General features: G+C 41.1%; 1 protein-coding gene across 1 annotated transcript; it reads right to left on the minus strand.

Moving 5' to 3' along the window:
• Nucleotides 1-1,277: 1,277 nt before the first annotated feature.
• OGA (O-GlcNAcase) lies at nt 1,278-23,851 on the minus strand. Its single transcript, XM_085065009.1, has 16 exons — nt 23,316-23,851; nt 19,643-19,694; nt 19,224-19,321; nt 17,873-18,003; nt 17,029-17,200; nt 16,086-16,184; nt 15,652-15,936; nt 14,953-15,111; nt 13,080-13,690; nt 12,519-12,693; nt 8,896-8,981; nt 7,933-8,037; nt 6,281-6,366; nt 5,186-5,378; nt 4,219-4,378; nt 1,278-3,567 (listed from the first exon to the last, which is right to left on the minus strand). The coding sequence occupies exons 1-16, from the start codon at nt 23,500-23,502 to the stop codon at nt 3,431-3,433; spliced, it is 2,736 nt and encodes a 911-aa protein (XP_084921135.1). The 5' UTR covers nt 23,503-23,851; the 3' UTR covers nt 1,278-3,430.
• Nucleotides 23,852-23,996: the final 145 nt, after the last annotated feature.

Here is a 23,996-nt window from a genome sequence, read left to right on the forward strand (position 1 = left end):
AGGGTCCTGCAGCAGCGCCCCGCAGGCTGTAACGCGGGGATCTCCTGCCCATCTTGCGCCTTCAGAGTTTACTGACCTCACGGCCAGCTGCGGAAACACCACACCGGAAAAATAGCCCTTCTCGTGGGCACCATCCCCGCCCACGGCAGCAGTCGCCCCAGCATGGGGGAGGAAACACAGGGCATCCACAGAGGCAGAAGGCTGAGGGCATAAAGAGGGGTACTGGGGGACTGGAGAGTGACAAGGACGGAGGCAGGGCCACAACGGGAGGGACCTGTTCATCTCTATCCCTTTAAGCATGGGCGAGAGCAGCGTGTCCTGACACTGGGGACTGCAGCACAGGAGCGTTTGAGCGTAGAAGGCAATATTCTACTTCAAAATCTACAGCAGGGAGCAGAGGGCTGGACTGGCCTTTCAAAACAGAAAGGGAAGCAGCCTGCTTGGTGCTGCAGGGACACTGCCAAATTAAAACAAACCCCACTGAGTTCACACTGCATTCTGGGGACAAACCTGGCTCTGCTCCCACGGCCACTGCCAGCCAGCCACTTGCTTTGCTTGAGAGGTTTGAAAAGCTGACCCAGGTCCCAGAATGAGGCAAGTGCTCATGCAGCAATCGTTATACAAGCACAGCCATGTGCTTCTCAGCAGCTGCTCTGCGCAGCCACCTGACCCTACCTGACCCATCTGCAGCCACCACCCTGGAGCAATGGAAGCAGGAGCATCCACTGCTGCATTATGCTCCCTTAAAGGAAGTCTGGTGCAACATCAGAGCCCAGCCTTGATTCCTGGGCCAAGCTGTATTGTACAGAGGCAAGTCTGTCATAACCTCGTGAAACAGGCTCCAAGAAAACAGTCACCTATATGCAACACATTACTCATTTTAAGAGAATGTTTACTGGGCCAGGAGAAAAGTTTTACAACTGCTAACTTCCCTGCTTAGTTTGTGTGTTATCCTGTTCTCTACACAGCTTCTGAACCACCCCACCAGTGCACTTGTACAGCAGGTGAATGAACTCTTGTGAAGTGACCTTAAAACAAGCTGCTTTCCATACCCCTGGCCCATCCCTTTGCTTAGCTGTCATTCTAAGCAGGAAGCTCCTTGCTTTGGGTATCTCAGTATTTAGATTCCCAAGTTAATTTCTGAGGATGTACAACTGTCAGCACCAAAACCAGACAACTCTCTGACAGCTGATCCAGAGGGCATCCAACACTTACAGTGTGATGTAACATGTTGCTGAACCACTTCTGGTTCTGGAAGCTCATACACAAAATACACATTTATTTACATTCACTTCTCAATTTTTATTCTATTTCTCGCATGGTCTTCAAATACAGTTTTACAGGTCTTTTTCTGCTACAGATACTGTTGATCTAAAACAGATTAATGAAAGTGGCATTCCAACCTTAATGAAAATTCATAACCATGAAAGATATGTCAACGTATCACTTTACAATCCTAGAATGATGGTATTGGCCTGACATTCCATAGGCTTAGACAATTAACTTCTATAATAATAACAAATTCATAGGAAGAGAAAATGTGGCAACTCCTTAAAAGCCAAGAAATAAGGCCACAAGCATCCTATGCTGTAATGTTATGCATCCAGATAAAATAAGTCGAGTCTGGTATCCATGAAGAAACAAAACTCTCTCACCTGGTAAATCAAGGTATCAGCTACTCAACATGCACTCAAAGCTGTATAAAAACTAGTGGCATTCAGCTTGGACTTAATGAAATCCCACAGCACAACCCCGTACCTCTCTCTAAAAATGAAATGAACTTGTTTCAACTTAAATACTTCACTACCGCATTAAAAATCATTCACATTCTGCAAAGGGAAAAAAAAAAGAAAAAAAGAAAATAAACACCTTGCACTTGACTGCACCAGAAGGCCAAACACAGCATCTCCTTACGGGCTGCAGAGAGCATTACTGCAGTCTTAATGCCATTCATTACAGGCTGCAAATCAACTTCAATGCAGCTGGAGGCTTGTAAGAGCAACCAAGCTTCCTTTGTGCACCACTGAAAAAACCCCAGGAAAATTTAAACATAAAATCTAGACAGCTGATGGCAGCAGGTGGAAGAAACAAAGCACTGCAAGGTGCATGCCATTGTCCAATCACCTGTCTGGGACACTGGGACTTCCATGAAATACCATTTTCATAAATGATCCAACCTGACTGCCAGGTCCCATATGATGCTGGTTCCATCCCATAACCAAGCATGTCCATCCTGGGTAAAAACATTAAACTCTTGGAACATTTAAAAGTAGATAACCATTTAAATAATGTGTAAAAATGTGCTTATTGTGGCATTTCTTATAGAAAAGTTATTTGATACAAATGTGCAGGACTTGAAGACCCTGATTTAATCAAACTAGTACGAACAGGCTTTGAAACATGGTGACTCTTCCAAGGACAAATCCCAGCTGTGGGCCAGCTCTCTCTCCCTCTCACCATCTTTCATCCATAATCCCATGTGAACATTACCAAAATTAACGGGTTCAGCAAAGCATCCTGTAAATTGCTGTTTCAGTCCCAGGAGAATAATACCCTCAAGCAGTGACAAACTGCTATCTGAAGGAAGGGTCAGTTGGGATCTGCTCCCCTGTCCCAAGATGGTCAGTTCCTAGCCCTGGATATGAGGCACAAGAAGAAAGGTCAGTGCTGAGGACAGACTTGTTCTCGATTGTGGTTTTAGGTTATTCAAAAGTGCCATCTTGGACCTATACCATTTTACTTTTCAAAAGAAAAAGTTACAAAAACTAGTAAACAAAAAGTTAGTCAGCATACAGCTAAATTTATATACACTGAGATTTACAAGTTTGTCATTAAGTGACTTCTGCCACAGACCACTGCACATTCGTCCCTAACAAAACACAAAGCTTGAACCAATGGTCATTAGAAATGACAACAGGTCATTGCTTTATCAACAAGCGTAAAGGTAGTAAAAAATAGAACTGTAACTACTTATCTTTAAAAATGCTGATTGACACAAGCAATCCCTCCCATTTCTGCAACTTCCAGTTGCACATCCTATTCTATGACAGAGAAAAAAAACCTGCATCTTTATAGGCATTCTGCCAGAGACCTATTTTCTGTTGACACTTGAACACAGAGAACTGTCGTCAACCACAGCACCGATTGAGAGGGATTCCTCTGAGAAGCTATAGCCCATGCAAGATTCCTTGGCACTTCACACAGGACCAGGAGAGGACAAGGTTTCTCTTTGTTATAACGATGTTTTCAGCAGCATTATCCCCTTCCAACAAATTACAGTCTGAATGTGTGATGGGTGATTTTCGCATAGCCCCTTTTACCAAGCTGGCTTATTGCTGGCTTTGTGCAGTTAGACCATATGAAGATCCCCACCACTACCTGCCCAGCTGTTAAGGGTCTACAGTACTGGAACAGTTCACTGTCAAGCACTTCACAGGCTTCTTCCAAGGATAACAACATCCTTTGGAAATCCTTCCATTTTAGCAATTTCAAAACAACCCAGCTTGCTGTAAAATTCCAAGATTCTTTTATCATCTGGTCTCACTTCACAAAAAGCCCCACGGGAGCCTGAAGAAGGAAGAAAAGAAAATACTGTTGGAGACCCGTTACAGTAAAAGGCACAGACATAAAATATTACTAGAGTTCCCACCTATTTTAACAGGTAAATCAGTGATCCAATTCGACGTGGAGCATAGTGCCCAAGAGTCTAGATTTATGGCAGCATAGCTGATCATGCCCTAACAGGATGGCATCTCATCAGTCTGAATAAACCCTCTGCACACCTTTCACTGCACACAAAAATATCTGATGCTGGCTCCAAAAACAGCATTACAAGAGGGCACAAAGAAGTACAAAGGAACTGTGAGTGTGGGGAGAGCAGTCAGGGCAGGGAGCCAAGCACTTCCCATACTGAAAGTTTGGTAATTACTCACTAGTGCATACAGCCACATATAAAAAAAAAAGCAGCATCACAGCCAGCAGGGAAAATACAGACTTTTGTGCAATGGTCAAGACGTAAAGATGTGTGCACTCAGTGCCAAATTGCTCCCTCAGTTCTGCCTATCTTCTAATTGGCAGGATAATAGCTAAAGTGAAAAGCTACCTTTTTCAAGGCAGCAGCAGAAGTTAGCTATTCAAAAGCTTCTTCCCAAGTTTGCCTTGCACCCTAGAACTGACATGTAGTTAGGAAACAGGGAATTTTAAGTGCAAGAAACTTACCATTAGCCTTTAGAGAAGAGAGCAGGCAGGCCATCATACTTTTGGCCACACTTGGATCTGTCACTTTTTTGTGGATATCTATCTTTATCAAAGATGGGAAGTTAGCAAGGAATGATTCTGGCAATACTTCTTGTTCTTCATGGAAGCTTAGCATTATTTTCTGAAAAGAATACAGGAAGCAGGTATTTAATAATTATCAAGCTTTTCATTTGCATTCATTGTTATCAGGGGAGACTGCTTTGCTCACGGAGTATACCTCCAAACCAGCAGGCTTTTCAGCTACACCTCTGATGGACCCTTAGTTCCTCATCTGCTGAATTGCTGTCTGTACTCTAGACAAAAAGACTGGGTAGAAAACCTCCTCAGACCACCTAAGGAGGCATGCAAAGCTCCTTCTCAGTGACCCACGCTTGAAGTGAAAGAAAATATAAGCCAACTCATAACCAATAGCTGATGCACAGATAACTCTTTTTTGCTTCTTTGCATTTTTAGTGGGCAATTTTAGGTTGCTTTGCACCATTTACAGCTGTCACACTCCACAAATAATTCATAGATTTTTACACCAAAACCAAGTGCTCTTGAATTTGTTTCCCATACTTAAACTGATGTGACTTGCAGTGCTCTACCTGCAGCACAGGAAAACTAATACTGTATTTTTTAGCAGAACAGAGAAGAAGCAATACTTTATTTTCAAAATGTAATTTTGTCTAGTTAAGGTGCTTTACATTTACTGCATTGATTACTACTAAAATACACCTCATGGGTGTGTTACAGCACACAGCTGTATCTCACTAACAACGAATAATTTCATATCTCCTTCTCATACATCAGATGCTTTAATACATGCTCAAAGTCTGCAGAAAGGTGCAAAAACTGAATTTCATGTGAGCTCAAAATGCAAGAGAAAAATAAGGCCCACTTTGGAAAGACTTCAGCATACAGTTCTGATCTCACAGGTTATACCAACCTCTGCCTCAGACAGCTCCTTGTCACTATTTGGTTTAGTATATTTCTCTTGCATGAAAGGGATCCAAGACATTTTGCATTTCTTAATGAAGGGAGTCACATCAACCGTTCCCAAAGCATAGCCACATATGCCATCCTCATCTTCTAAGACGAAGCAGTAATCCAGGCTGAGGGTGAGCAGACCTCCAACTAACCTGCAGAGTGAAATGTGCAAATTCAGTCAAAATGTCAGTTTGAAAAAGTATGCCCTTTAGGTACCATGGAGGAGACTCCAGGGTCAACCAAAATTCCAGTCATAGAATTAGTTCTGACAAAGCACTAATTGACAGATCAGCTGTCAAAACTCAGCTATAAACAACATCTGCACCTCAGGATTCCACAATTTAATTCCATACACACTGCTCTTCAGCTTTTGCCTTAGTTGTTCTGCTGCCATTTTTCTCTTGTTCTTTCATCATTTCCTTTGGGTATTGTTTGATACCAGTTACATATCCTTCCTTAACTGCCTTCCTGTCACTCAGAGCAGGCTCTCTATTAAATTCTATCTAAATTAAATCCCTGAGACAAAAAAGCCCCACTCAAAGTAGCTCATTTTACAGCTCAGATTTAACATCTTTTTTTTTTTTTTTAACTTCATCTACCATTGCTTATCCTTTTTAAAAGTTCGTGCACATGCTTCAGAAAAAACTTGAGGCACTTGGCTGGGAGACTGTGCCTCAAAAACCTTTCAATTCTATCTTAAGAACTACAGTAAGTTGGAAAAAATACCAGAGGGTAACTACAGATTATGGACACTCTCATGATATACCTTCACAAAATCTTAAATAAGATGCTATGATGCATAGGTTTCATAATACAGAGATTTCAGCTAAATCTATTTTCTAACAGCTCACAACAGGTTACTAGCACAGGAACTGAGACATAAATGTCAAGAGTCTCTTTAAGAAACCAAAATCCCAGCTTCCTGAGGGAAAATTATTTTATCTATTTCAAATGTTCTTTGTATTCCTCGCACACACACTTCTAAACATTCAAATTAAATACACTGTCAGGACTTCATCCTTTAGAACCACCTCTGCAGGACACTAATACATACTTGTCTCCAATTAAATCTGGTAAACTATGGAAGGGTTGATCAGCTCCATCAGCATACATTTCTCTGCAGATCTTATATACAGATGCCTAAGAGGAGAAAAGAGACCATTTCAATTTATTGGTCACATTCAAAAGAGATGATGCCATTAACAGCTACATTGTAACCTACTACTGACAAGCACTGAGTAGCCAGAGATCAAAAGTATCCATCTATGCAAAAGGATGGCCTTCACCAACCCCTTGAAAGTAAGGGAAAGTTGACTTCAAAAACACTGAGGTTAAGTTGAATGGCTGGAGATCATCCTCCTGCTGTTGCAACAGCACAAGTTTAATTCTGAGGGTTAGGCAATAAACACTCAGTGAAGACCAACACCATTGCTATAAAGTCCCTTTACAAAACCTCTGATGTTCAAGCACAGCAACTTAAACTCTGTGAAGGCCAGACACATCCTGCATCTTAAAATGCTTTCCCCTGAATCTCTTTAAAAAAAACAAACTTATATCAGTCATATTTAAATAAAAACTTTACTTTTTTTGTTTTTTAACAAAAACGCTTTGCATTTGACACTTTTCTGTCCTCCTTTCATAAAAGGAGAATGCCTCAGAAGAAATATTGTTTATGACTGCATGCTTAGCTGCATCTCCAATTGCTAAGGCAGTTTAGAAACATCAGTTCCATTTTCTACAAAACAAGTCAGCTTAGGTTGAGTCCTGCATGAAGGTATGGAAAAGGCTGTTTTACTGCTTGTGAGAACAGCACAGGACAGACCTGGCCTAAAAATGGCAGGAAAGAGACTCTTCATGTGCCAGCCCTGTATGTCTGACTGGCTTCAAAGTTAGGACTTACGTGAACTACTGCAAACTCAACCTAGAAGCTCCTGTTTCATTTCAATGTACCCACCAACACAAGATTTCAAGCTGCATTAATCCCTACATTGTCTAAATGGCATCCATAAAGAGTTAAGTAACTACTGGCTGATAACTCAAGTTTCAAGTATCCTCCATGCCAAGTTAATAGGAAAGAACAACACTGCAGATCAGTTCAGAAAAAAAAGTAAAATGCACTAATCAATAATGACTAATAAAATTTTCCTGATTTTAAAGTGGCGATTGCTCCAAAGCCAATTTGACAACAATTCTTTCAATATCACACCAAAAAGCTTCCAACGTTAACTAAAATGGTATGAATTGCTGAACCATGATCACATTTTTCAGCTCCATTTTGAGATGCACCTCAATGTTCTGCCTATACAGCTCTGCAAATACCTGCGGGTACCACAATAATTACTGAGTGAAAGCAGCATACCCACCTACCCTCTAAGGTTAATCCACTACATGTCTCCCTGCTGTAAGAATTCTTCTACCAGCTGTGAACAAATTTAACTTGCCTTTCATAAATATGGAATGCATTCCCAGATTTAAAAGGGTGGTGGAGTGGGAGGCTGGGAATCAAGCTGTGGGTGTATGCATACCGTTGCACGGCATATTGCTGAACCAGAGGTAAATCATTTAACCCCAGCTTTCCTGTGAGCTGGCATTTGTGCCTTGTGCAATATATCAGAACATCTGCTTCATCAGGCAGCAGTAACCACTGTTGCCACTAAAGGAAGTGCATCACTAACAACAGAAGTGACAAGTGTCAAAAGCGGTTACCTCATCTTTAGGGAAGTAGGGTCGTATGGTGTACACTTTGGAAGTGGGTGTTAATGGAGGTGGTTGAAAAAAGAGGTCATTTGCCCCATCAATAGGCAGCAAACGCTGTGAAAACAAAATATTTAATATGACTGTATGAACAACAAAACCCATCACTCTTGGGTGTGCACTGCAGACTCCCAAATTAACATTTGCTACTTGCTACCCCAGAAGAAGGTGGGGTTGGTATGCTTTACAAATGCAAAGACCTTATTTGAATAGAAAATATCCAATTGGTGTTCTAAAATATGCAATTGAAACAGCACATTAAGAGTCTGTTAATCTTAACTGCTTTAAAATACTTTTTACCAATCATATCTACACTTTCTAAGAACACAGAATGTCAGGAGGAAAGGTTTGGTCTGAAGAGGGTTAACTGGCCAGAGGAGACGCTTTATCCCAAAAGCAATGCGCTGATTCAATTTGCTGCGCGCAGAGCACCTGTGAGGGGGGAAAAGTATAGTGCCTGAAAAATCCATGAACAAATCCGCACATGGTACAAACAGCGATTTAGGAATATTTGCCAATTGAATTCCTCGCAATAAAGCGCATGACAGCATTATTTCGAGAGGAACCAAAATTTGGATGACGATCCCTTTTGCTCATGGAATTCCCATCGGCAGACAAGCATGCGCGCATTGTGCAATTGCGGGCGCAGGTAAAAATGCTGTGCGACCTGCAAAGAAACAATGTGAAATGTACAACTAAAGCCGCTGCGCTTCGCATGCGCGTGGGACAGGCAGCATCTCCTTGAGAAATTACTGTAGAAAGGGGAGGAAAATTATTTTAAACCAAGCTGTAAGGCTAATGGGCTTTGGACCAGAAAGCCTTCGGCAGACCAATCCTTCCAGACCTCTGATGTGCAACAAAAGGTTTCTCATAAAACAAAGAAAATGTCATTCAGTTGTGAAGTCATATTGATACCTGGAACTCTCCTGCTAGACCACCTCTAAAGGCCCAGGGTTCTTGGTCTCCACTTAAGAACTGTGCTGAAGATTGACTACGACACCCTGTTGAGATCAGATCCAAGCGGAGAATGTTACGAGAAGGGGGATTTCCTGGGTGTCTTACATGTCCAAAAAGCTAACATACACTTGTGGAAAAAGCTCTCTAACTGAGCTAGAATCCAGGGCTTGGGGAGGGGGAGGGGCTGTAATAATGTATGATTTATAAAGATTTTATACCTGCCCACTAATTGCAGTATTTCAAATTTTTGATTAAGTGTAACAGACAGGTGAGGCAATTCAGCTACACATTTTATTCTTGACCAGAAAGCACAAGAACGGTGCTATGCACAGCTATGTAAGTTTCCCAGACATTTTGTACACTTTTTTTCATATTTGTGTCAGAAACATTCATTTCATCTATGAAAATATGACAACTTGGAAGCTAGGTGGCTCAATAGCTACTACCATAAATTTTAGATCGATCAAATGCCATTATCACAGCCCCTTGAAAAAAAAATGGACCTTTCTGAAGTCACATTTTAGTACTGATTGTTTCTAATCTTGTCAGAAAACTAGGACTGGCAATATATGCAAACAGTCTGGAACAGATCACGCAGCCAGGACAGCTGTATGAAACAGCATTCTTACAAGAGACGACTCAGATTTACATAATCCAGGCTACACCTTCAAAATACTGCTGGCATGTCAAAAAGCTAAGTAGTGTTAACCGGAATTAACTCACAATTTAACTAATACACCTTGGTAGCCACTACTGGTTTTCCTTTTCGTATCTTGATTTTTTTCCTTCATAAGCATAGTGGACACACCAGGGACCTTGCTGCTCAACCAGCAGCAGCAGGCCCATTGCAGCGATCAACTTTAGCTTGCATTTGCTTTAGGAAAGAAGCTTCCATTGGCTGTTTGACTTCTAACACTGCTCTGCCAGCAAGGCACTGCAGCCTTCACCAAGTAACATAAATGACAGCTCTGGAGAGAGAAAAAAAGCAAAGTGGTATCTGAAGCAGAGACCTCAACCACCCGCCTAGTTTTCTGACAAGAGGAGCAGCACAAATACTCTTCCTTTTGTGGACAGCAATCTACCTCCTGTTCAAGTAACAGTCTCAGATCAGTACAGACAAGTATGTTGTGCTAGTCAGTGAGTCCCAAAGTGTGCCAAGTTTGACATTTATAAAAGTTTAGGAATATAGGTTAAATACAAACTACCCTAAGTACAGTAAATTTCAGAAACAATCCAAACACCAGAATTCAAATTTGGTTTTGTCCCGCATTTTAGAATTCTCACGTAAGAAGATAACTTCCACAAGAAGATTTAGTCAATAACTTGGAAGACAGTATCTGTCTGTCCTTTGAGACTACAACTTAACTAGCACTTCCAATTATTACAGTAAAGAGCTGTGTGAATGAAGAGCTGTATAAATGAAAAACATAGTTAATGCCTTAGTCGCTGCGCAAATGTGACTTCAGTTCATGCCTGTTGCACATCTAATCTATCTGAGCTGCCTCACAGACAAAACCTTTCCATTTTAATTAATTAATGACGACGCGCTGCGAACATCTGGCGCTGTCCATCCAATAGCAGTAGAAACTTGTGCTGAGGATTCTCCCATCTGTACACAATGGGGAAGAAGACAATAGAAGTCATTAGTAATCCATAGTACTGTACAGCCACACTAATTTAAGGGACTGAATGCTAGCTGGACTTGGGAGGAGAGGTGAAGAAAGTGAACATCCAGTGGATCATTGAGCACACCACTGTTAAAACTAACTTGTTTGGATTTGTAACGTACTTGACATTATATAATGAGGTATTTTATCAAAGACCTTCACTCTGTATGTATTTACACTAGGGATAAAACACAAGCTGAAGACAAAAATGGCCCCTCTCACAGAACCACTTTTAGCATAAGAGTATTAAACTGTACATGTGAAAAACCCTGAATTTTTCAACCATCTAATACCAGTGTGAGTTCTGGAACAGAACAGTGCCAAAGTTAAGAGAGTTCGTGTTTACTGAGTTGGCTTTTATTGTGAACTATTCCAGATATTTCATACATTTAGAGACTTGAACCTAACTTTACAGGGACACTGAAAAGTGAAGACAATTTCAGCTGAATTTAGTGTGTAGTCTGATAATTTTGAAATGCAGTCTGCATTGGGCTCTCAATGTTTACAGAGATTACAAGAATCACTGTTCCCTTTATAGAGCTTTGGCCTAGAGTTTTAAGCAGATTAAGTTATCAAGAAGAGAGCATTCTGTCTAGCTAAAGGTCAACATAGAGCAAGAATAGTAAAGTTGAGGGAGTTGTGTTACACTTAAAAATGCACAAACTAAAGCTTTTAAAACAGCATGAGGTTGTTGAAGAAATGTTAACATACTGAGTTAACTAATGCTGCTGAGTTTTCTTCCCACACTGGTCTTCTCTGCACTTTGCAGAAGGCAGTCTTAAAAACTCTCTTCTTTATCAACTATACATATAGGGATCAGATATTTAACAAGCACAAAACACAGGAATTTGTTGGGCACAGACCAACTTGATGATTTAACAGGTCTTCTCTGTCCATGCTTAAACCTACCAGTGTTTCAGAATAGAATTTAAAGACAATCCAAACAGCAGGATTTAGACCAAAGTTGTGTAATGGTTAGCCATGGTGAAGTTTGTGACAGCTACAGAAAGTGTGACTTGAGACCATCAGCTTTGCTGTCTGCTGTGTATGTCAAGCAACTCCACAGCATATTCCTTACAGTTGGATTGAAACCTGAAAGTGAAATGAGGTCACTAGAATTACCCAGGCCATGCTGGTGCTATCTGCCAACTTAGGATCTCCCAAAAATCTTTCAGGAAAAATACCAACAAAACAAAGAAAAAAATGCCACACACAACAAAAAAAAAAAAAAAACAAAACAAAAAAAAGAAAAAAAAAGCTGTTTTAAAATCATTTTAAGTCTCAGACTAAATCTGTCCAGAGAGCTTCACAATTTTCACCCATTACCAAAAAATAAAATTACAAAAAAAATTAAAGAAAAATCAGTAATTTGGAAAGTGTTTAAAGGAAATTATTTTGCACCAGAATAGCCTTATGCTAAAGCTCGCATGCGCACAGGGGCTGGGAGGATCACCTTCCTCATGGCCAGGCCCATTGAAAGGTCTGTTGAAGACAGCAATGTTATCAAGACAGAGCAAACAGCAGATGGCTGATGTGATCACATTTCGTAGTGTCATTTCCAATCATACAGCGGGGCATCCAAGGAGTTACATGGCATAGTCCAGTGTGCATTCAGTCAAGAGTAAGTTAAAGTCAACACTTACGTGTCAGATGAGATTCAAGTTTCATTAGCCCAAGAAGAAAATCAAGGTCTCCAATCTTAAGCATCCAGCAGACTTCACTTATAATAGCAAAGCAAACTCACTGCAAGCGTTGCTTCAAATAGCAAGACAGGAAAACCTTTAAAACAGGGTCAAACCAGACCCCCTGTCCAAGAAAACACATTTGCCTAATACTTCAGTTTTCCCCGTGGGCTAATTAAAAACACATTAAAAATATGCTGTCTGGGATTATAATGGCTCCCAATGCACCTACCTAACCACTGCACAAAAGATTTCACCATTGACATAATACTCTTGATATCCCAGACGTAGGAGTACATGTCATAAAGGATTGTCCTGTTGGCACAATTGGAGAGACGAGTGAACATGCCCATCACCAAGCTGCACATCTCTTCAAACTTGGCTGCTCGGTTACGCCATTCTTCTATCTATGAAAAAGATCCACAAGATCAAACACAAGCTCCTAGGGAGGAGAGGTACTCTAAATATGGAGGAAGACTATACAGTTCATTATTTCATTTTACCAGGATGGACTACCACACCACACATGACTCACAGGTACTCTCTGTAGCTGTTAGAAGTGAGGCCAATACAGGGAACACTGGTCAAATGCAGACACCAGACTGTCTTCACAGCTACATGGCACTACATGCCTTAAAACAGTAGATTCCACTGGAGGAATGAAAATTACTGTGACCTGTGATTCATTATACACTACCCTTCAGGTCCTACACAGTAAAACACCAGTCTCTTACAGACAAAAGGTAATTTTGGGATTTTGACTTAAAAGGAGAGAAACAAGATTTGCACTCACTTTTTCAGCATCCTTTCCTTTGCAATTAACGCTGACAACACTGCTATTTGCTCTGAGCCACTGGAATTCCCTCAGCATCTGTGCACCTTTGGGCCCATGTTCATAAGGAAGGTAAAACAAGTCAGCAAGAAGCTGTAAGTCCTCTAATGTCACTGGTTCTACTGTATAAAGGGGCTTTTCATTCGGCCCAGGCACAAAATGTTCTTTGTTAATTTGCTCATCAGTCTGCATAGGTGCAATGTCACTACCAGAGTCTTCCTGCATAGACATCTCCGGAGACTTTGACTCAACTATACTCTCCTTATCCGTATCCATTGGCTTCAGCTCCTCTGCCATCTTGGCTTCAGCAATATCTGTCAGGATCTGGTTTGCATTCTTGTCTGCATCATCTTGTTTTTCCACCACCATGTCCATTGGTTCCTCATCAGATTGCTTCTTCTCCTCCTCCTTGGCCAAGGCTGGTGATTCACTGCTCAGGACTGCACCCTGGCTCATGATGGGCTCCTGGTACACTGTGGTAACCACTGTTGCTGCATTTAAAGAGGATGGTGCCACCAGTGGCCCTACATCCCCTACAGAGGTTTTAGCACCACTGTGGGCCACTTGCCTACCTGAGAACAAGAAGAAACAAGTTTAGTTTTCAGTATCTGCCAATTAACATTCAAATCAGCAACTCCTGCTGATTTGTTACCACAGCATTCCATTAGCACAGCTTCCTTTTGGTACTTTCCAAGTTCATTTCTGTCACTGTAATTCTAACTATTGATTTTGGGGTTTGCAAGTTTCCTTTTCACGTAACTAGTAAGCAAAATTAGGATGAAGAAAAAGTTATGAAAATTAATTAACATTTATGTACTGCTAGCAGCATTTTTTAACTACGTCATCAGAATAAAAAGCTCTCAAAGTCACTATCTTCCCTCTACATCAACTGACTTGGTAAAGCTGTATTTGAATATAAAGGATGCTTCATAATAAAAGGCCTGATGCTTATATATTTCAATTTCAAGTACGTCTTTAACCTGGGGAAAACGGAGACATTCAAAACCTTACTGGATACAGTTTTGGACAACCTGCTCTAACTCACCCTCCCTAAGCAAGGTGGTTAGACTCAAGATAGATCTCAAGAGGTCGCTTCCAACTGGTCATCATACTGTAAAAAGAGAGGAAGACTGACACCTTAATTACTACTCCTCACCCACTGTTTCTGCTGCGGTTGAGTTTTAGAAAGATACAAAACCCTACAGCAGTTCAAAAGTACAAATCTGCCAGAGCAGTTGGGAGAATAGGCTCTTCCATGACATTACCAGTTACCACAGAAAGATGCTCTGATCACCTGAAACCCACATTAGAGAAAAACAGATTTTACCTCACATCCCAAGCTCCCACTGGTACAAAAAAGGTGTACAATGCTGGAAGCAACTTAGCTGGTTTATGTAGACAGAAACTCAGGAAAGCAAAACTATCTTAAAACAACTGGAAGAACATGGAATCTTCAGGACCAGAACTAGTGTTTACTACAATCTAACCAACTTGAAAAAAAATCCCACTGTACTTCTTATTCTCTCAGGTTCCACTGAAGTCTAGTAACAACTGGGACTAGCAAGATCCAGATCCTTTTCTGTCTTGTATCAGAAGTGCCAAAGGATAACACATCAAGGTTGCTTCTGTTGAGCAGTCAGAGCATTACAGGCACACTGCAGAACATCAAGCATTCTTACTTTCTTATTAATGCTCCCCAATTACTAAGGCAAAAAACATTTCCAGCTGAAGTGTATGAATTGCCAGGATCTGCAAAATATTTTTAATCTAAACACAAATACTGATCTAGCACCATTTTTCTATGAACCCCAGAGTGATACCAAATCATACTCACTGCTGTATTGCTGAGGTACTCCAAATTCCTGCAACCATTCTGTTAAGGCCAACTTCAGAGCCATTTGCGGGCTGTAGAGAACATCTGTTTCAATATCTTCATCACTCCCCTCATTTTCCAGTTTAATCTGGATCGAAACTGTGCTGTCTTCAGTATCAGCTAGAGACAAATTTTAAGATGTTATCATTCAAGTTTAATTAAAATAACAAAAATAAAAAGTCATGTCGGACAAGGCACTCAATAACTCAAAGGCTTACTTCACAAAAAGGCCAATTTACTAGATTCTAGCTAGGAAAAGATGAAAATTATGGTCACCATCAATGTCAACAGAGAAACCAGACACCCTGGCATTCAGGGTATCTTCTGATCTGGACTGCTTCTATTCCAATAAAATTATATCCATGGAAACATGTCAAATTTGGGCACTAAGTTTGCTTTCCAATAGTATTAATTACATAACCACAGAAACCTCTTAAGACTAAGAAATTCTTTGATACTATGTGTCAGAGATATGCCCCAGGAAGTCAGTAAAACAAGATCATTATCTACCAGGCAACTGCCATTTACTTATGGAACAGAAAAGGCTAGGTGATCGTAAGAAAAAGTTGGTGAGGAAGAAATAAAATCATTAAAAACACCAAGAATTGGTATGATTTATATGGTTAAGCATAGGTCCAGCCAACAGTTATGCATACTTACTCATCACTACATCTTTTCTCACTCCATTCATGTTAGACTTGTACCAGGTCGCAAGCGTGTGAATGGCAACATAATTGGCTTCAAATTCACAGTTTGGATTGGTCAGAACGCCCTTTAGTCGAGGGATGAGTTCAGTTGACCGACCCTTGTAAGGCCCAAGAAAAAGCCTCTTTTGATCATAATCATTAGCATGAATGTTATCCCAGATAACTGGTGCTCTCCTGATGATCTTAGAAACTTCTTCAATGGATTCTACCGGAATGTCTTTGGATACAACTTTTGGACCTAAGTGGGAAACAGGATAATCAGAGGGCTTTGCATATGCTTGAAGATTTAACCCTCAAGTAGTTGGACAGTTGATTTTACTAAATACTTAGAATACTTAACATGAACAAATTAAAAGAAATAAGCCACCAAACCAAGCAATTTTTTACCTGTCCATAACACTTCAATGCCAGGGAGCAGTTTTTCTCCTACAGTCCGTAAATACGGTGACTGGGCAACATTCGGGTAACAGAAAGTTCCACAGTACTCTGCACAGGAAAAGAGAATGTCGCTGTTGTTAGAAGGATCTACGTGTGTGACAACATACCCAACTGTCCCACAAACACACTGAGAGAATATCACCCTTTGAAATGAGAAACATTTATAAAATTAATCAAGTAAAGCCCAAAAGTCTAAAGTATAAATAAAAAGGACATTATGAATGACATTTTTTAGCATAAGTATCAGAAACAAAGGGTAGATAATTACTTTAAATTGCTCAAATGCCAAAATTAGGAAAAAATTAATCAAGTCCATAAATAGAAGGCCATGTTACAGCAGACAGTATCCAAGAGAATGAGAAAACCCCAAGACTCATTACAAAGTGTGAATTCCTAAAAACATTAACACTGGAACATATGCCTCTAAAGTTAAGGCCTGCAACAGAACCAAAGTACTACAGTGTAAAAGGATAAACTAACAATTTTTGATAAATTAAATGACTCAATGAAGTGAGCAATCTTACTAAAAATAGGAACACCAGTGACAGCCATAAGCACAGACTGTACCTCTACTTTTAAAAAATTCTTAGAAACTAACAACCTGCCAATTCAAGAAGCCAAACTATTTCAGTTCAAGTTTAAAAGAAAAGAAATCTTCCTTTAACCTAATTTTCAGTTCAAACTTCTTAAACTGTTCTGTCAAGCTGCCTTCTTTGCTTGGGATTGAGCCTTTCAGAGATGTATATATTTGGCAAAATATCTGCATACATTTGAATAATCAAACTTTTCTTTGTAAGTCAATTTCTTCAATCAACCCCAAAACACTCCTTAAGGCAGTAAGATAACAGTCCCCCTCCCTTAAGGCTGAACCAAACAACTCTGCTCATTTTACCTGTTGGACAGAAAAGGAATGTATCTGGTTCTCCTAGATATTGGTAAATTTCATTTGTGATCGAGACTTGAGCATGAGCAAAAGAACTGAAAACTTCTTTGTCTGCTGCACACATGTTGTGATCGATATCATCAAACAGCAGTGCAAAAGATCTGCAGCCAAACTGAGAAACCTAACAAAACAGACAAGAGCAAAATGTTTAATTTGTTAAATTATTATTGTTTTAAATCAAACTGCAGAATTTTAAAATCCAATCTATCTTAAAGGGACAGCATGAGTAATGGGAGATATAGTGGAAGCAAGACAGACTTTGCTTTCTATTCGCAATGAATGCCCATCTCTGATCCATAGCTCTGCTTCTCTTAAAGATTAGACCTCTAAAGACCTGCAATCTGTTCTAGTTTTAACCATCCAAAGCTGATCTCACAGGATAGACAGCTGGGAAAAAAGCTAATTCTGTAACAGCTCTTGGACAAAGGAGAGGAGTCAGTTAGGAGAACAAAGATGATGTGTATGTCAGGTCTGCCTGCGAAGGCATTTATTGCGGGCAAGAATTCTCCCTTTAGCAGTGCATCTTGGCTTCAAAATTCCAAAATACTCTGAAGACAAAAATAGCCTTCAGCATCCAATACAAGATGAGATTTTTCTTTTTAAATCTGAGTCATCACTGGCTACTTCTGCAATGCAACCTGAACATATCCATCAGAATTGTTCAGACACCCCCAAACTAACACCAGTGCTGAAAAGGTTCAAGAAGCTGGTGAAAAGCCACAAGAGTGAGCAAGGTATTGGAGCTTCCAAATTAAGTAGCACTGCAACTGTGCTAAGTTTCTGTCATCCTTACCTGGTCCAGCTTACGTTTCAATGTGGATACCTCTTTAGGATTGGAGAAAGTGATGTCAAGTCCAGGAGAGATTGCATAGATGAATTCTATTTCATGTTCTCGTGCAGCTGATATTAGAGTCATTAGCTGCTCTGGAAATCAAATTAAAATATTTCAGAAGGACTCAACAATTAAAAAAATTCTCAAAATTCTCAGGCATCATTTAAAGTATGTTATAAAGTGCAGATGCCTCCTCTATCATAATTAGAAAAAAAAATTGCTGGAATTTCTTGAAACTAACACAGCAAAGAACACCAAATTATTTGTAAGAGTTCTCAGCATCTATGCCAAAAGGAATACAACTGTCCTTGCATCCTGATTTTCCATATTAAAATTTTATAAATATTTTTAAATTTTTTTTTTCATAATGCTGTGAGACAACTATGGATATAGTCTGCTTCCACAGCATGCACATCAACAGTTCTAGAATTGTAACTCAGTTTTTCCACACATACTAGCAATTTATTGCAGTAATATCACCCCATGTGACAATGGTTCACATACTACTCATGTGATTGAATCCTGGGCACATCAAAAATGTGGGGTTTAACATCAGTCTGCAAAAGTTCTTGCTTTAAGAAACAAACTTGCAATTGAATCTTCCATAAAATGAAAAAAGATAATTATTTTTAGCGTATTTAACAATCTTTGCTGTAATTGGCAATTACCCACAGTATCCTTTAGATTGTATTTCTGCAGTGATTCAAACAGGCCTCCAAGTAGGATTATTTAATTTCTGGAGAGTATAACTCTTCACCTCACACAAGGAAAACTATAATCTCCTCTGTCTAATAAAGCATCATAAATCCCATAAACTCCAGAGGTGGATAAAGCAACTCACACTAGCATGAACAGATCTTTTAAGTTCTGACCAACTAGCCAAGAGCTGTTTTTCTAACAGGTACTCTTTTCATTGAGACAAGGACTTAATGAATCACATAAAAGGACATGCTATTTATGAGTCAATCTTTTCTCCCTTTTCTGAAGCAAGAATTTCTACTTCAAAATACAGCCCAGATGTTCAAGAGACAGAGGAATAATTCTAAGCAACCTTTCCCTTGACAAAAACTAAATCTTGTAAGACAAAACCCTAAAAGCAGTTTCAGAAATCATTTGCAGTTATAGTTAAAAGAAGTAAATCCATGCTCATTCCAAAGCTCCAATAAACACACCTGCAGGGTATTAAGAAGAGATCTCCAGTCACCTTTGGGAATGGCTACTGGGATTAAACACACACAAGTATACACAGCAATAACCAATTCATTCAAAAATCTACTTACAGAAAACACAGAGGAGAAATAAAGGCAATTACCTGCTTCCTCCACAGAGTACATTTCTCGCCAAAACATCCTGTGCTTGTAGTCATCCTTTGGCGCATATAGGTATGTATTCAGTCCCCACTTCTGAAGCCTACAAACACAGGAAAAAAGCCTTAAAATAGCCTACAAATGCAGGAATTCTATGTTTTACTTCATTTTACTATTTTACTTGATCTAATTCACTTTTTTCTTTGCTGAACATTGTGTTATACTACTAAGTCACAATTAAGCATGAATTATATTGGACAAATTTGGTTTATGCAAGATGAAAAGGTGCATACAAGTCCCTAAGAACACAGATATTAGGCAAAAAGTTGCTCTAGGTTAGAACAGTAATTCTTTCCAGGCTGAAGTGGAAGATTATGATTACATTCCAATGGAATGTGCTGCAGTAAGAGGAAACATGACTTGCCTTCTAAAAAGTTCTTTCCTCTGCTCCATCACCCAAGGTCTTCCATAAAATCCTATGGGCAAAAAAGATTAGAATCATCCAGTTAGATTATACCTGCTCCATGAAACTTTATATTACAACCTGCTGTCTTCTTCCTCTTCTGCAATATTTGTCAAAAAGCTTCCCAAAGCAGAAAGGGGGGGGTGGAGGAAAGTTAGCATTAGGAAAGTATAACAACCTAAACTGATCTAAATTTAAAATGCAATTATAACTTATTTTATTTCTTCTGATCTAAGGTCTTGTAATTTTGGCCACTGAAGCAATTAATTTTGAGAATACAAACTGTGTTCCTGAGCATATGCCCTTGACAAGTCAAGTCAGCATTATTACAGCAGCAGACTGAACAGTTATAACCTAATTAAACTATCACTCCAGACACCTACAAAATAGACTTGAAGGTGAACACTGAAGACACCTGAAAATACTTACCATCTCAAAAATGCTTAACTGATGGTACAGACTAGAATTTGTATATACAGAATATAGAAATACATACCTGGGGAGATGATGCGTAATTTTAAAAAAAGTGCAAGTCAGTCAACAAAATGCCTAGGATTTCATTCCTTTTATTTTGTTTAATAGGATCCTTGTCAAAATTCAGTTGCAAACTGGTATCTTACTTTACCAATTCCACATTTTACAAGCTAATATTATGTCTGTGAATAATCATATATAAAAGCATCTACACAAGTGATTTTAGAGTGTATTGAAAGTCATACAATTCCATGGAAATCGCAACTACTTCTGGCTTTAAACCTAATCTTTCCATTCTAGAAACATAATACTTTAAAAAAGCACTCTCAATGCACTCTTAGTCAAGCCAACTCACTTACACCTATGTGCAAACAGTTCAACCACAAGTGGGCACTTCAAAACAAAGCTTCACCTTGCAGTCTATGCAAAGACCAGAGACTAAAATAACATGAAATTTAATAAGCTCTTATTTTCAAACAGCATGGCCACTCAGTGGTGAATGATACCACTAATACACAAAGCTCACAAGTCCCTGTAGAACACCAGTTCAAAAAGTAAACAGTATCTTCATTTCCAGAGCTATTGAGGTCAAAACCTTTTACCTTTCAAAACCAACCTTTTACCTTTATAAACTCCAAACTGATGCAACTGAAGCATTTTTTAAATATTGTATTTCAGTTGCATGTTAAGTGTACAATGCTCTTTTAAGAAGCTCAAAGCATGACGCTCAAGTTTTAAGAATTATTCTTTCAAAGAGTGATTTCAACCTGCCTGGCACCACAACGTGGCAAAACTGAGCAACTACTGCTCCTCACAACTGCCCACTGTCAACAGGAAGCAACAAGAGAAATTTAAGAGGTCTGAAAACCTCCCATTTTACTTCACCCAGAAAGAATTTCTTATTTTCACTACAGTTTCTTAACTCTACCTGATGGTGTCCTGAGGGAGCTCGAGAACTCACAAAAGGAGCGAAATCCTAGGGGACCTAATGAATATCACCTATGCCTCATAACTCGTTCACAACACTTTTGCTTTACTTATGATACCACTGTTTCAGACTTACAAGCCTAAAGCAGAGCACAGCCTATTAAAAAAACAAAAAGGAAAATCAGTTACCAAAAATTAATTAAATAAGGCTGAAGAGAACTTGCTAATCTGAAGCGATACTTTTCCATCTGTCACCACAATTCTTAGGTTACTACTGTCACCAGCTGATGACACTTCTTGGACTTTCTGTCCAACTAAAAATTGACCTGGTTTTGTATTACTCCCTCAGGACTGTGTGTCAGGTTAATACAAAGTCAACAGATCATGCCAAAATACTTCATCTCATTACCATGCTCTCCATCACTAAAAGCGAGGACATCCTAGAGGCAGCACACCAAAGCTTTACATTTCACACTCTCTTAGATCTTATTAATCTGCAAAACAGCAAATTTGTTGGCATAAGGTCTTCACTTTCTTAAGGCAAAAAGTGGCATAAGTTCTTCACTTTCTTAAGAGTGCACACCCAGTATTTGACCACTTGCCTTCTGCCTTTTCTATCAAAGATCCAAATTCCTCATCTCAGTGCTTTAATCTCACTATACCTCAGTCTGTGTTAACCACGACTCCATATGTCAGTATTTACCTACACTTCTGAAGTTAATTCCTGTTTTTCTCTTACCTCTGTTAATTCCCTTGAGTCACTAATGAGACAGATGTTTTCACTCACTACCATTTACCTCATTCACCACAAGTTTGTTTTTCTGGTGCTGATGGTTTTCTGTTTGCCCCCCCCCCCTTTTTTTTTAAACACACCCCTATTCCTTTTTTTCCTGTACACATATTATTGTTAGACTGGTGACTCCTAACCAGTGTTTAACAGCTTCATCGGGCAGAGGCCATTTTCTTACTTTGTTTTATGTTCAGTACACTCAAAAAAACACCTGCAACAAAATACGTGCTGAGGCAACCACCAACGTAACTAACGACAGGAAAAAAGATTATGGTATTCTTGGTGGTTCTGACAGAAACCTGAACGAATAAATCATGTTCCAGATGTATCAGCAGGAACATGAGAAAACAACCTGTGTTTCTCTTCACTGTTATCTGTCTCCAAAGCCTTCAATTTGGCATCTGCCTTCACAGACTTAAGTCTATTAACAAATTAACAGCATTTTTTCCCACAGTCTGTATTTAAGCCCTACCAAGTGCTAAAAACCAAAGGTATCAACTGTGCCTAATTCACCTCTCATAGTGATATTTACAGAAGCCAAATGATCTTCTCTTTCTAATATATGAACAGCAAACAGCCTGCAAAGCAATTCAGATACTGACTTTGATACACTGCCTGTCCTCCTCTCTGCTCCATCTGTTAATAATTTTGTTTTCCTACTCGAAAATCATTACAGGTACAGAAATAATAACAGACCACAGGAAATAAACAATTTCAAACCAACTGTTACGCTGGGAATAAACAATTTTTCTTGCTGGCTTTCAACCACCTACCTTAACTAACCTGTCATAAATGCATTATTGAGAATTGAGAGAAGTCCCTTTATTCTGCAGCTTCAGCAACAATTTAAACCTTTTAATGCTGCAACTATGCCAAAAGACAGAAGATTGTTCTACAATTAAGATGATAAGCTATAACACTTCAGAGAACAAAGTGCATTTAATATTAATTACAGAACAGATGTCTATGTAATCACCTATTCCCTACTCCGGGCTGAATACGAGCCTCCAGCGCGCAGGAAAAGCACGTACAGCCGAGATAATCCCGCGGTAGCTCTGCTCTCTGCTACTTCCCCCTTTAGACACATAGGAGCAAGCGAGCCCCAGCACTGCCTCTGCTTCTCTGAGGAATCATCGGCGCGCTGGGGTGCCAGGCCTGCCCTCGCCCCGCCGCACAGCTGCCATCAAAGGGCGCTCCCCGTTCCAGCACAAGCCTCGGGGGCAGAAGCCCCGCCCGGGAGCCGCGGCTCCTCCCCACCCTGGCGGAGTCCCGGCCAAGAACCGCACACCACCTCCCCGCCGAGCGGGCTCCTCCGGGCGGGGGAGGAGACGGGAAAGCAAAGGCAGCTGGGACCAGCCCACCCTCTATCTCCCGCGGCTACCGAACCCCCAGTTCTCCCGCACCCCCCGTCTCCCAGGGCAGACCCCCTCCGAGAGTTCTCACCTTCGACGACTCCGCAGAGGAAACGGCGGGAGCCCAGCGCGGTCTCCGTCTCGGTGTCTGTCTCCTCGCCCCCCGGGACCGGCCCTGGAGTGGCGCCCGGAGGCTCTAAGGGGGCGCCGGGTACCCCGGCAGGGTTGGGACTGCCCTGGGGCTCCTCCAGCGCCGCCTGCCCCTCCTTCTGCACCATCCTGCCGCCCGCCGCCAGCGCCGCCGCTCGCCAGGCCGGGCCGAGCCGAGCCTCGTCCCTGCCGTTCCCGCTCCGCAGCCCCTTTGTCTCCGCCGCTCCGGGGCTGCCGCCGCCGCTTCCTGTTTACGGGGCGCTGCGCCTGCGCGGGGAACCGGCCCCAACCGGTCCGCACCACTCCGCCCGCAGCCGCCCCGCTCCGAGGAACAGCCACGGGGGCAGGGGGAGCGTCTGCCTCGGCGGGAAGAGAGCGAAGGACGCGAGCGGCCGGGACCGCGCCGGTGGAGCAGGAACAACGGGCTGGGGCGCGGGAGGCTCCTCAGGGAATGAGGCGGGCGGGCGACGCGCGCTGTCTGCGCAAGCGCGGGGCGAGGGAGGGCGCGCACTGCGCGTGCTCGGCGGGGCCGGCAGCGGGTGGGGCGAGGCCGCGGCGGCCTCAGGGCGCTTGCGCGAGGGGCAGCGCGCGCCCGCGGCGCACGCGCGAGGGGCCGCGGGGA

This window comes from Lichenostomus cassidix, chromosome 6 (genome assembly GCF_008360975.1).
Source record: "Lichenostomus cassidix isolate B80296 chromosome 6, HeHo_3.0, whole genome shotgun sequence".
Taxonomy (NCBI): Eukaryota; Metazoa; Chordata; class Aves; order Passeriformes; family Meliphagidae; genus Lichenostomus; species Lichenostomus cassidix.

Coding starts and splice junctions, on each gene's coding strand:
- OGA (XM_085065009.1), bottom strand. CDS start 23,502: ATGGTGCAGAAGGAGGGGCAGGCGGCGCTGGAGGAGCCCCAGGGCAGT. Junction 19,322..19,642: donor AGGAAAGAACTTTTTAGAAG/GCAAGTCATGTT, acceptor CTGTGTTTGTAG/GCTTCAGAAGTGGGGACTGA. Junction 3,568..4,218: donor CTCTTCTCTAAAGGCTAATG/GTAAGTTTCTTG, acceptor TTCCTTCTTCAG/GCTCCCGTGGGGCTTTTTGT.